This window comes from Brassica oleracea, chromosome C2, assembly GCF_000695525.1.
Source record: "Brassica oleracea var. oleracea cultivar TO1000 chromosome C2, BOL, whole genome shotgun sequence".
Classification (NCBI taxonomy): Eukaryota; Viridiplantae; Streptophyta; class Magnoliopsida; order Brassicales; family Brassicaceae; genus Brassica; species Brassica oleracea.
The window spans coordinates 14,657,052-14,670,857 of record NC_027749.1 but is presented as its reverse complement, the minus strand read 5'-3'; the positions used below and the strand labels follow the sequence as shown (position 1 = coordinate 14,670,857).

The following is a 13,806-nucleotide window of genomic DNA, read 5'->3' as shown; positions in this document are numbered from 1 at the left end:
TATATGTTCATTCAAATGCTTGTTTCAATTGATTTCGGTTACATGATTTATTTCAGGTTTACGAAGAATGGGACAAGATTATTCATACAGCCAGCCTTCTTCATCAGATGAGTACGACATAACCTCACTTATTCAAGCTGAAGCTGAACTGTACGGGGATGAAGCTGAGAGTAACTACCATATTGCTGAGCCGCTTCAGTACCAACCTCAACCCAAGTGTGACGAAGGAATCCTGAGGATATGCTACTGTGATGGTGACCCTGTTGTTGCAATATCTTCCACGGCTAAAGATCTAGGGAGAAGGTACTTCCCCTGCCCAAATGTCGATGATGGGGACTGCCACATTTGGAAATGGTGGGACGTGGCTATTACGGAGGAGATGCGTGAGTTTCAGACACAACTTAGGCAGCTTAAGGATCAAGGTTTTGAGTGTGAGCAGAAGCTGGTAAAGCTACAGAAGATTGTCTGTGAGTTATCTAAGAAGAAATCAGGGCTTATTACAAATGCCTTTGCAATGGAAGTTTGTCTAGTGGTATCTGCAGTAGTTTTTTTAGGTTTGGCGGTCATGTATCTATCTGGTAAGTTACTCTCTTGTGCTTTTGGGTTGGTCTTTATGCATTTTTGCTAATAAATTGTGACTGTTTGATCTCATGTTGTTACAGGAAGAGCTTCAAAGAAGTAAAAGCGAGTGTCTAAAACCTCGAGAGTGTCCGTATAATAAGGTACAATACTACTATTTCCTAGTTATAGTTGTGTATGACTATTGCTTTGTATTATATAAAACGTATAGTAGTGTAAAAAATTGAAAACTTAAAATCTAAAACTAAAAAAAAAAAATTTGAAAGTCTATTTTCTTTGAAAGTATTTGCGTTTAAATGCTTGTTGTTTTGCTTTCCACTTCCTACCGCCTCAGATGTGATTGTTTTAAATGTTTTAGAACGTTATGAACTCGGTTTTAGTCTGATTTGATAGGTGGTTAATGCAACTAGTCTGCTTTCTACCTTCCTAACTGCTCGGTTTTCATTGACTTAAATGTTTTTTACTTGAAGTGCGCCTACTTAAGGATATGTATTATTGTGAGAGTGACACACAACACTTCTCTAACCATGGATAAGAACACTAGTTATGTTAATCTACTGTTTACTCAATCTCAATCTTCAGTTGACCTTGATTCACCTGAACCTTTTTGGTTCGGTAGCCAAGGTCCTGAGGAGCCTGTTGTCGAGCCTGTTATCGAGTCTGGTGTCGAGTCTGGTGGGAAGGAGAGGAGGAAATGGTCTCTGAAGGAGGATAAAATACTTATTGGTGCTTGGCTTAACACCAGTAAGGATGCGGTGGTGAGAAATGAGCAGAAATCTGGACAGTTCTGGAAGAGGATTGTTGCCTACTACAACGCAAGTCCTCACCTCGTTGGGACAAAACCTAGAGAGCTTGGTCAGTGCAAGCAGAGGTGGGCTAAGATTAACGAGCAAGTCTCCAAGTTCGTTGGGTGCTATGATGCGGCTCTGAGGGAGCAGAGAAGTGGTCAAAATGATGATGATGTGATAAAAGCTGCACTAGACTACTTCTACAATGATCCCGGTTACAATTTCAGTCTGGAACATGGATGGAGGGAGCTTGGAAGAGGATTGTTGCCTACTACAACGCAAGTCCTCACCTCGTTGGGACAAAACCTAGAGAGCTTGGTCAGTGCAAGCAGAGGTGGGCTAAGATTAACGAGCAAGTCTCCAAGTTCGTTGGGTGCTATGATGCGGCTCTGAGGGAGCAGAGAAGTGGTCAAAATGATGATGATGTGATGAAAGCTGCACTAGACTACTTCTACAATGATCACGGTTACAAGTTCAGTCTGGAACATAGATGGAGGGAGCTGAGGCACGACCAGAAATGGTGCTCAACCTATCTGTCTAATCACGGTGGTAAGGAGAAGCGCAAACAAGTGCTGGAGGTTGATACAGAAGACGAAGTGGGAGAACCAGAAGCTAGACCCGTGGGCGTCAAGGCTGCTAAAACTGCTTCTAAGAGGAAGAAGAGTGGTAAAGAAGAGGAGTTGTCACAGATTTAGGCCATCATGGCAGTGAAAGAAAAACTCTCTAAACAGAAACTGCTTGAACGTTTACTTGGCAAAAAAGAGCCACTCACTGAGATGGAAACATCTTTTAAACTCAAACTTATGCCTGAGATGTTGGGTAGTTTTGTTACTCGTTTGTTTAGTTTATCTCATGTCGTTTGTTTGTATTGTTTAGTGCTAATAACTGTTGCATTTTTCTGTTGTTTTAGGTTGAGCAGTAGGACATGTGAAGGCACGGGTGCTGCAAGAAAAAAGTGTTTTGTTGTCTAGCTTCATGTGAGCCAACTCACGGGTTCTACTGTATCACTCTATGTTCTATAAAAGTTCACGGCTGGAGGATGTTTTTATTGCTACCTATCTCGTTTGTTTACTCTCAAATAGTTCTTCTTTCCTTTCATTTGCGGTTGATACTACTCGAAGGTGTTGTGCTTATATAGAACGAACCGTGAAGCAGGACACAACCGTTTATGGAATGACTACTTCAGCGAAGATTCTACATTCTCTACACAATTATTCAGACGCCGTTTCCGCATGAATAAAGAATTATTTATGCGTAATGTCGATGGCCTCTCAGAGAACGTTCCATTCTTTCAACAAAGAAGAGATGCAACCGGCAGGTTAGGCCTTTCTCCACTACAAAAATGTACTGCAGCTATTCGTCTGCTTGCTTGTGGTGATGCGGCTGACACGACGAATATCTCCGACTTGGTGAAAGCACGACACTTTCGTGTTTACACCATTTCACTGACGGAATAATACAATTATTTCGAGATGAGTATCTACGAAGACCCACACTAGAGGATCTTCAACGACTGCTCGATATTGGAGAGAAACGCGGGTTTCCTGGGATGGTAGGAAGCATTGACTGTATGCATTGGGAGTGGAAGAATTTCCCAACCGCTTGTAAAGGGCAGTACGCACGTGAATCAGCTAAACCGACAATTGTCTTAGAGGCTGTGGCTTCACAAGATCTTTGGATATGGCACGCTTTTTTTGGTCCTCCAGGTACCTTAAACGATATTAATGTCCTCGATCGGTCTCCTGTTTTTGATGACATTTTCCAAGGCCGAGCTCCCAGGTTAGAGTATGTGGTCAACGGACACATGTATAAGTTGGCTTACTACCTAACAAACGGTATATATCCCAAATGGTCAACATTTATCCAATCGATCTCACACCCACAAGGTCCCAAAGCAGAGTTATTTGCTAGAATGCAAGAAGCAACCCGAAAAGATGAGGAACGGGCTTTTGGAGTTTTGCAAGCTCGATTTGCGATTGTGAAAAACCTCGCTCTTTCATTGGACAAAACAAAGATAGGCAAGATTATGAGAGCATGTATCATACTACACAATATGATTGTTGAAAATGAACGAGATGAATACATTCAGTACGATATATCTGAATTTGAAGACGGAGACGTCACCAGAAGTTCACGGGTCGAAACCGACAGGCCTACAAATTTCGCTAATATGCTCGACATTCGGGAAGATGTTCACGATAAGCGTTTACATCAACGATTGAAAAATGATTTAATTGAAAATATTTGGAACAAATTTGGTGATTGAAAAATAATAAATATTGTATCTTTTTATTTAATCATGGAATAAATAAAAATAAAATTTTCACTTTAAAAAAAATAAATTATTTTTTTATTCCTAAAGACTTCAAATTGAAGTACACCATTGGACATAACAAAAGTACGAGAATCCTTGACTATTCAAAAAAAAAAATAGTTTTATATTGCTAAGGACTCAATTAAGAGTAACACCATTGCGGGTGCCCTTAGACTCTTAAATGTGGGGGGATCAATGGCATTGTTTCCATTGTGGTACACATTTTTAATCCTTCATATCAGAAGGAGAGGTTAGGTAATAAACCGTGAAGATGGCTTTACTTTTACAGTTTTACTATATTAAATCTGTCAACAATGAGTACAACAACATTCAGCCATGAACGAAAAGGTCTCTGGTTCATGCGTCAACGTAATCTGGTTAAGAGATATACACAACAAACATTTGAGATAATAAGTAATTAAGCATAGGACTAATACTTTAGTAACAAAACAAGCATTTCTACTTTCACATCTTAGACAATGTTTTTCAGAAACTGAATATACACCAAATCAGTCTTCTCTTTGCCCTTTGCCCTTTGCCCTTTGCCCATGACTAAGTGTTTAACCTTTGGTCTGGATAACATAACTCCGAGCACGAGATGAGCAGAAGATACCCAACACCCCAAAATCAAAGCTAATAAACGCGCTTAAGCAGAATATCCAAATCGATATCGGTCCTTCCACCAACTCGTTTTGATATATCTCCTCTTCTGATGCATCAATGTTTGCAGGATCACACTTGTTTCCTGAAGCTTCCACACAAAGTTCCGGGTTCCCAACCAAAGCCCCTGGAAACTTTCCAAGCCCTTCTTTCTCAGTAACGATTCCAGAGAGACAGTTGTGAGACAGATTCAGAAGAGTCAGTCCTGGAGGAGTTGAGACATTTCCAGTGACTTGACCTGACAGAGAGTTGTGTGAAAGATCTAAGGCCTTTAGCCTCGGCAGCTTCTCTAAAAGTGGAAGCTGGCCCTCAAGGAAGTTGTACGACAAGTTCAAGTACTCGATGTTCTTCTGTCTGAACAAAGCTTCAGGTATTTCTCCGTGTAACAGATTGTCGGAAAGATCGATCCCAACCATCGACAAGAGATCGTAGCTGAAGGCTAGTTCGTCTTTAGCAACCACATTTGCCGATATCTTGATCTCTACTTTCCCCGGTGGCACTGAAGATCCAGCGGTCTGAAAATCCTTGAAGCGGGTGCTGTTCAAGTTATCGTCTGGTATGAACCAGGAGAATCTGTTGCTGGAGTAGTCCATCATTTGGATCTTGTCGAACTTGAACAGCCAAGAAGGAAGCGTTCCGCTGAACTTGTTCCTTGCGAGAGAGAGGTACTTGAGGTTGGACCACTTGGTAATGGCCTCGTTAAGGCTTCCCGAGAGGTTGTTGGAGCTTATGTCCACAATCTCTAGCGACTTCAGACCGGCTAGAGTCAGCGGGATCTCGCCAGAGATCCTGTTGCTGCTTATGTCAAGTATCTTCAGGCTGTCCAACGCGTCGAGCTCCGGCTGGATTTCGCCGGAGAGGTTGTTGTTGCTGATGATCAGAGCGAGCAACTGAAAGCAGCCAACGATGTTGAGAGGGATTGGTCCGGTCAGCGCGTTGTGGGAAAGATCAATGACTTGGAGATAAGTCAGGTTCCCGATTCTCGCAGGGATATCTCCCGTTAGAAGATTGTGAGAGAGACGCAATGCTTGTAACCTGGTTAACTCGGTGATCCTCAAGGGTATACCACCAGAGAACCTGTTGTAAGAGAGGTCAAGAAGAATCAGACCAAGTTTGTCAGTCGTTTCGGAGATCCTGCTAGGGAGACGACCAGAGAACCCGTTGTGGCTCATGTCAAGCATCACGAGCTTCTCGGAGAACATAAGCCTTGGAGATATCTCGTAGCTGAAGGCATTGAAGGAGAGATTAAGATGAGTCAGCTCCGATAAAGAACCCAAACAAGAAGGCAAACCACCAACCAGAGAGTTGTCAGCGAGATTCAGAACGCTTAGAGATGGACGAGAGGCGTAGAAACAAGGCAGCGTACCGGAAAACCGATTCGAAGCAAGGTTGAGAACAACCAATGGCTGTTGGAAGTCTCTAAGCGTACCGGTCATGTTATTGCTCTCAAGATTCAAAAACTTGAGAGATTTCAAATAAAGCAAGGTTTCAGGTATCTCTCCAAGAAAGGAACAGAAGCTTAGATCAATTCTCTCGAGATTCATCAACTCACCGACCAAGAGAGGAACCGATCCTCTTAAACCTCTATTCTCGCTTAGAACGACTTCTCTAAGCTCCTTAAGGTTAACGAACGTTCCGGGAACCGAACCCACCAAACCGTTCCGGCTAAGATTGAGTGTTCTGAGATAACGCAGCGCGCCGAAGCAAGCGGGGATGTTTCCGGAGAAATTGTTTCCGGAAAGGTCCAAGATTTGAAGTGAAGTGAGCTTACAGAGAGACGGGTGAATCTGGCCGGACAAATTCGCAGCGGGTATAGTGAGGGAGATGACTTTTCCGGTCGGATTCTGACAAGCTAGACCTGTCCAGTTAGAACACGATGAGCCGTACCATGTCGATAAGCTTCGATTGGGGTCGTGAATCGAAACGCGGAGTATCAATAGCGAGGCTTTGTCTAGTGGGTCAATCTCTGGAGGCTGTGATTGAGCTAGAAGTAACGAAGGAGAGAAGAGGAAGAAGAAGAAAAAGAAGAAGAGAGTAAAATATGCAGTCTTCACCATAGCGTTCTCTGCAGATGGAGAGTGAAGCAACGCGACCTTGAAGACTTGAAGTTGGAGATAAAGACAGACCCAACATTCTCTTTTTCGTTGCTTTTGTTTTAGTTCAGACACAAATTATTTATTACTATTAATTATTATTATATAATATGAATATGATCTTTTTTAAAAGCAAATTAGTATTTTTGAGCATCGAAAGTAAAAAACTTGGCGGATTTCTAAAAAAAATAAAATATTAATATTTTTCTGTTCATTTATTTATTTCTACAAATTTTAGAGATGTTAAATCTAATTATTAGGAATCACATACTATTTATATTCTCTCTCTTACTTATATTTATATTTTCCTTATATATTACTTAGAAATTAATTGAGAGACCATGAATATATATGTTCCAATTATATGTCTAGTTTTCAGATGTTAGATTTTAACCATGACAATTATGTTGAGTTTTCTCTAGGATTTGAAAATGGATCTCAACCGCAGAAAATATCTTATACGTATGTCTAACGAGGCTTTTGACTTGTGGGTCAATCACCAAACAGTTTTAAACAAGTCATAATTTCTTCAGCTTCCTCGGAGTTGGCCTTGCATAGAAGTAGACTATCGTCTGCGAATAGAAGATGATGTATCGAAGAGATTTCATCTGTAAAGAGAATTCATCGGCAAGTTTTATCCCATGAAAACGGTCAGCTTCTTCAGACATGTTTAAGTAACTGACCAAAGCCTCAGCCCATAAAATAAAAATGGATGGCGACAAAAGATCGTCTTGTCTAATACCTCGCTCAGGCTTGATGAAACCATGTGAATTCCCGTTCAAAAGCACCAGGAAGAATACTTAGCTCACACACGCCATAACCTATAAGTCACCTTTTCCAGATTCTATCAAAATCCGTTCTTTCTAGGAGAGCCTCCAAAAAATTTCGTTCAACACAATCATAATCATAAGCCTTAGACATGTCAGTTTTAATAGTCTTCCACCCTTCAGCAACCTTTGATTTTGTGTGTAAACCATAAATCATCTGATAAGTGATGATTATATTGCCTGAGATAAGACACCTTTAGACGAACACTCTTTGCGTTTATGAGATGATCTCGGGCAAAATCATTTTCAAACGATTACACAGAATCTTCGATATAATCTTATATTGTACTGAGCACAAGCTAATCGGCTCCATATCTTTAATGTGAGATGAATTACAATCTTCGGGAGAACGCTGATCCGAGTATGGTTCCAGCCCTCAAGCATAATAGCGGAGCAAAAAAACTAAATGAGGCCCGAGTCAGCTATAAACTTGGATATTTCATTTTTAGGATTCTATTTCCCATAATATTAGGCCACACAAATTATGGCTAATAAGTCCTAAGATATCTCATTAACCTGATCTCTTTATTTCTTTTATCAAATTGCTAGGGTGGGCACAAGAGAAATACTTGGTATTTTGCTATATTCGGTAATTGGCTTGTCTTATGCGAGTAATCAAAATTTGGTCTGTTACTTGTGGCATATTTGTAAGTTACTTTTGTAAGTTACGTTTTTTATGTTTGTTTTTAGTGTGTTATAATCCATTTTCAGAGATGAATTTCAGAGATGAATCAACACATTTCTCATTTTAGAAAGATGTTGATTGTATTAGTAACAAATCACTTAATAGTTTATGAATATCACATCATATGATTTATATATATTAGAAAAAGAGTAAAACAAGTTCAATCTTGAAGTTTTTAATCGTATCATTTGACTCTTAATTACCGACAAATATTCAAATTATGATACTTGTTACTTGTCTCAAGAATGCCAATTATCTACTATTAAGGCTGTGTACCAGGCAACTAAAGAGTAAAAACCAAGTATCAATTGGGCATTTTTAAATCCAAATTTTTTTTGACTTGATACTTTTCTTCTTTATTCTTAAGTTTAACTTATTTTCCAATACATCTTATAATAAGCTAAATACTTGTCCAAATGACCTTTAATCTCAAAGAGCAAGAGCTGGGAACATTGCTACTTTAATAAAATTTAATTTAGGGTTTTAATGGGAAATATGTTCAGATTTTGAGATATCTCATTTCTATTCTCTACACAATTTGTACTTTAAAAAAGGCAATCACTAAGAAACTGATATGATCAAAGTCATACCACCAACATTGACTAAATTCTCAACTAGACAACTTTTTGATGTGTCATGTGTGAGAACAGAGTAATAATGAACAATTAGTAAATTAATTCCAGATCTTGCCGATTAAAAATGCTAATAGAGGGGAGAGGGAATAGAATTAGACAAACATTTGATTCAAACATCTCTTATTACAATAACAATGTCTCTTCGCACTTTCGATAAATAATCATATTCAAAGATAATGACAAGATGTTCTCCAGTCCTTGCACTTGAGGCTGAATAATTGTTTTTTTACTCAAAATACCTCTTTTTCATTTCAGTCTATTTTAAACTCTAACGAGCACTTAGATCTTATCAGATCAGAACAGAGCACTAATTACTTAACTTTATCCAATTCTTAATAATCTTAACATATCACTCATCACAAAAGGCTTAGCTTTAACAGCCAGCTTCAACATTACTACCAACACCATCAACACCACCACCATCATCATCATCATCATATTAATCTTCCAATTGCCAACTTAACAAAACAAAAGACCCTTCCCAAAATATGCTACAAGTACAATCCTGGTGATAAAATACTAACCCATGAGAAACAAACTGGAGTAAACAGAAGAAGGAAAAAAAAAACAGATACATAAACTGATTGAAGAGAGGCAAAGAAAAACAAATCTAGCTTGAAGTGTGAACAAGATCCTCCATAAAAGGCCCTAGTTTCTCTATCAGATGGCAATGCAAAAAGAAGATAATTAATTAATGAGGATGATGATGTTGCTGAAGCTAGTAGGTAATGAAATTTAATGAAAGCTGAATATAGAATTATGAACAAAAATATAAAAATAAAGAACCAAACCAAGAACACATATTTATTTTTTTCTTCCCTTTCACACTTTGCAGATGAAATCAAGATGTCGATTTACTTTCCTCTATCCCTGAATTAATTAAAACCAAAACATCAAAAAAGAAATTGAGAAGAAACCTAATAAGAAGTAGAAATTAGATTCTTACAGTGAAAGATATCAGATGTGGCAACCAAAGCAATTGCAAGATTTGGGAGTGAAGGAGCAATAACCAAAGGGTCTATTTGGGATGTTGCAGTTGATTGCAAAGCAACAAGGTAAAGGCAAGCAAAGTCCTTTTGCACCTCCACAACAAGTACAAACTGAACATATCTGGAAACTCCCAAGCTTCCTTCTTGTTTCATTCATCACCATATACTTCTCCTCCATTAATGGCACCATCCTCATCTCTCCTTCTTCTTTAGATGGTGTTGTTAGCTCATTTGCCTAACAAATTCCACACAAACCCAATCAGAGCCCAGAACGCAAAATCTAGTACAATTCAAAGATTCAATTTTTCCAGTCGTTTCAGACAAAAGCAGAAATACCCAGATGAAAAGAGGTCAAATTGAGGAATAAAATGACACGTAAATGGTCAGAGATGAGTAGAAAGACACACACTTACCTGGAGACTTGAAGTGAAGAAGATTGAAAAGCAGAGAAGCCACAAAACAATAGAGACCTTCGATTCTTCTAAAGCACTCATCGTTTTTTTTTTGTCTGTGAAAGAGTTGTGGGGTTTAGGGATTTTGCTCAAGTAGTGAATGACTTGATGCTTTCTCTTCTTTCACTTTCTGCGTGCTACTTCTCTTGAGCTACTTTCTCAATTATTTGTTAAACATTTATTATTTATTCGCAGACAAATGTTTTGTTTTCTGAGGGAATACGTGGGTCCCAATTACATACTTTATTTACCACTTCATTACCACACCATTAATCGAATCAAATATATTGAAAGACCTTTGCCAATTGTAGTTAAACAGCTTATTCTTCTTATTCTTTTCAAGAATCAAATTCTTTTTCTGACAAATGAACTTTTTTTCCTAAAAGCCGTTTGATTATTTCCCTTAGAAACTAGAACAGTGCAATGATTATTCTTGCATTTCTTCCGGCAAACTCATTCATCAAGTTTGTATAATCAAGCTTTTCAGCCATATCCATTAAGCCTCTTTTGTGACATACTCGACCGTAGATACGATTTTATGAGCTTCAGCTTTGAAAAACTTCTTTATGCTGATTTTATGAGCTTCAGCTTTGAAAAACTTCTTTATGCTGAGGCAACGGAAACATGAATTGTCATCATTATACGATATGATGTCCATGTGTTTGGATAACAACTTTCCCTCTTTTTCAAAAACTCCAATATTCCAGCAGCCTTCGTAATACCTTCAGGCAAACCCCTCTCAAAAAATTCAGCTCCAAAAAAAAATCATCACCATCAATATCAGAATAATTGCCATGCTTCAGAAAAACTTCAAGGTTAGCACAAGAAACCATCAGCTTGTCATCTTCAGCTAGCTTCAGTTTTTTGAAGTCGAATAAGAATCCAAAAGTCTTTTCATAACCTTGAAGTTGATCAAACCTTTTCTCAAGAGAAACCAAACCTTGATCCACAATTTTGATGAAGTAGTTGATTCTAAAATCTTCTTCAGGTGTTACCACCACATCTTCTCCAACTTTATCTGGCTCTTCCCCATGAAACTGTTTTCTTTTAGTAGGACATTTTTCTTTTTTAGAGAACACATGATCAATTCCCATTTCACTAGCAATCCTTTCAGCTTCTCTCTTGGCTGCTTTAAAGCCTGTTTCTCTATAATTCTTAAAAAAAGAAACAAGTCCTTTCAATTGAGCAATCGCAATATCAATATCCATATTTTCTGACTACAGGATCTTGCTTTCTTTGTTAACAACAAACAAAAGCTCATACCAAATAATCATTCCAAACACAAACTCTAAGTTCCCAATTCCATGGATATCACTCATGGCAAGAGACTCAGCTTCACTTCTTGTTCTCGGATTGTCATTGTTATCTGCCAAGTAAAACAGTGCTTCTCGTATCTTAGGAGCTTGAAACCGTATTGCTTTGATGCTGTTGATGCGACTCTCCCAATGAGTTTGTGAAAATGGCTTAACTGTAATACCATTCACAATCTCCTTAAAAACATCACAATTATTTGTTGAATAGGAAAACAAATAGTAGATGTGTTGAACAACACCAAAAAAATGATACTGCTATTTCCGACGAGGAGGCAATATATTAAAGTGCAAGATTTAAACTATGGGAACCACATGGTGTGTAAACTGCTCGTGGATTAATTTCCAGCAATCTCTTTTGTACTCCTTTATGTTTACCTTTCATGTTTGACCCATTATCATAGCCTTGCCCTCTAATGTCATCAATACTCAATCCCAAATCAACCAATACATCTTGAAGGGTGCCAAAAAGACCTTCACCAGTTTTGTCTTTAATTTCTAAAAATGTCAAAAAGAAGTCTTTGATCTTTGGTGAGGCCTCAGAAATATCTACACATTGGATGACCAGAGACATGTTCTGTGTTGCTGATATCATGAGTAAAATCAAGAATAACTGAATAATATTTTGCACATCGAATCTTCTTTAAGATCATTTTTTTGATCTCACTCCCAAGCATCTCTATCAACTCATTCTGAATTTTCTAACTCAAATAATGATAAAAAGTTTCATGTTTTTCAATTAGTCTAATGTGCTCTTTCATCACTTCATCAAAATCTGCAAATACTTCAATCATGCCCAAAAATTTCCATTACCAGCAACACGAATCTTATCACTCCTTCCATGAAATGTCATATTCTGTTTAGCAAGGCCTTTCACCAGTGCAACTATCCTCAACAATACATCTCTCCAGTACTATTGTTTCTTTTTGTTAACTTCTTATTGAATATGTTTGTCAATGGTCTGATTCGTCTTTAGTCTCACTTCTAACTCTATCCATTGAGACATGCATATGATATGCTTATGAATTTTTTCATGCTCATTTAGCATTTTTTAAAGATTTCTCCAATCATTGTATCCACTGGTTGCAATCTGATTAGCATTTCTGTCTTGGGTGAATAGGTTACAACAAAAAAAAAAAGACCTTATATTTTATTTTGGAGTTAACTAACCATTGTCTATCTTGCTTCTCTCCATTTATTATTTCTCTTGTATAAGAAGAATGAGAAAAACATCTACCAACATAATCTCTTGGAAAATGATAATCAATCAGTAGCCGCATTGTTGGACCTTTCTCAACAAGAAAATCTCCCATTCTATTATCAACCTTTTCCAGTTTCCAGGATCATCGATCGACATCTCCACTTATCAGATATTCTTTAACACCATCCATTTTCTCTTCTTCGTCCTTATTCCCAGTCTCTCTTTTGCTTTCACTAGCACCACCACCGTCACTCTCATTATTAGTCATGTTCAGAGCAGACTGGTTCTGAGTCACATCCAAATTCTCTTCATCATCATCAATGTTTATATTACCATCCTCCATATCTTCTATAGTCTCATCTTCTAAAACCTCATCAAGTTTAGGAGTTTCAGTTTTTGTAACGTACCTTAACATTGAATTGGCTTGAGATTTTATTAATGCTTCTTGTCTTTTCTTTCTTCTTCAGCACCTCCCATCTCTTTTCTAATTCTTTTAGGACCCATCTTTCTGCAACGATTAAAAAATCAATGGTATGCTATAAATAAACACATATAAATAATCATGAGTAGATATATATATATATACATGCAGATAGAAAATATGAAACCAAAAGAATTATATTACTATATAATTGACTACTTTTCCACAGAAAGTCAACTCTAATATATGTACATAAGTATGAAATAATGAATTTACCATGATGGATCAAGAAGAAGAGGAGATGACAATTCAGTTTAAAATTGCAAAAGAAAATAAGAGACGACTAGATTAAGATCCGCGCCTTGCGCGGGATAAACATTATATATATAAATTATTTTATGTATTATATATTCTTACATATTATGAAATAATAAATATATATTGAATAATTAAAAGTCAGTAACTATTACATATATAATTAAATTAGTGCAAACGTATAAATCAATTTTATTAATCCAAACAATTTTTTTTAAAAATTTGATAGGATATGTAATTAAATTTAAATAATATTAACATACATAGTATATTTTTAATATTAATGTCTATTAAATGATGCTTTCTACTCATATGTTTTTCTTATCATGGGTATCTTTAATAGCAAAAACTTTAAATTACTGATAACAAAATTTTCATTGTGAGATTAATAATTTTAGTAATTTATAATTTTAAAAAATTTATCAATGTTAGTTCAAAACTTTTATCAAAAAAAATTATTCAAAGTAAATTTTGAAATTAAAATATTTATTTATTCAATATGGTTTATAGTTTAATTTAGAATGATATATATACATA

The 13,806-nt window shown here is 37.1% G+C and overlaps 3 protein-coding genes and 1 pseudogene across 3 annotated transcripts; 1 reads left to right on the top strand and 3 right to left on the bottom strand.

Annotated features, from left to right (window-relative positions):
- Positions 1-67: 67 nt before the first annotated feature.
- On the top strand, positions 68-682 carry LOC106326744. The gene is made up of 2 exons (XM_013764662.1): positions 68-578; positions 663-682. The coding sequence occupies exons 1-2, from the start codon at positions 68-70 to the stop codon at positions 680-682; spliced, it is 531 nt and encodes a 176-aa protein (XP_013620116.1).
- Positions 683-4,018: 3,336 nt separating this feature from the next.
- On the bottom strand, positions 4,019-6,466 carry LOC106327694 (leucine-rich repeat receptor-like protein CLAVATA2). Its single transcript, XM_013765924.1, has one exon. The coding sequence runs from the start codon at positions 6,396-6,398 to the stop codon at positions 4,242-4,244; it is 2,157 nt and encodes a 718-aa protein (XP_013621378.1). The 5' UTR covers positions 6,399-6,466; the 3' UTR covers positions 4,019-4,241.
- Positions 6,467-8,889: 2,423 nt separating this feature from the next.
- LOC106324816 lies at positions 8,890-10,175 on the bottom strand. The gene is made up of 3 exons (XM_013762802.1): positions 9,984-10,175; positions 9,528-9,805; positions 8,890-9,451 (listed from the first exon to the last, which is right to left on the bottom strand). Exons 1-2 carry the CDS (start codon positions 10,062-10,064, stop codon positions 9,539-9,541), a joined length of 348 nt encoding a protein of 115 aa, XP_013618256.1. The 5' UTR covers positions 10,065-10,175; the 3' UTR covers positions 8,890-9,451; positions 9,528-9,538.
- A 343-nt stretch (positions 10,176-10,518) lies between these two features.
- LOC106323527 lies at positions 10,519-12,645 on the bottom strand (annotated as a pseudogene).
- Positions 12,646-13,806: the final 1,161 nt, after the last annotated feature.

Excerpts from the sequence above, each read along its gene's own strand:
- LOC106326744 (XM_013764662.1), top strand. The coding sequence starts at position 68 with ATGGGACAAGATTATTCATACAGCCAGCCTTCTTCATCAGATGAGTAC. Across the intron at positions 579-662 it reads GGCGGTCATGTATCTATCTG|GAAGAGCTTCAAAGAAGTAA; the intron begins GTAAGTTACTCT and ends ATGTTGTTACAG.
- LOC106327694 (XM_013765924.1), bottom strand. The coding sequence starts at position 6,398 with ATGGTGAAGACTGCATATTTTACTCTCTTCTTCTTTTTCTTCTTCTTC.
- LOC106324816 (XM_013762802.1), bottom strand. The coding sequence starts at position 10,064 with ATGAGTGCTTTAGAAGAATCGAAGGTCTCTATTGTTTTGTGGCTTCTC. Across the intron at positions 9,806-9,983 it reads TCTTCACTTCAAGTCTCCAG|GCAAATGAGCTAACAACACC; the intron begins GTAAGTGTGTGT and ends GGAATTTGTTAG.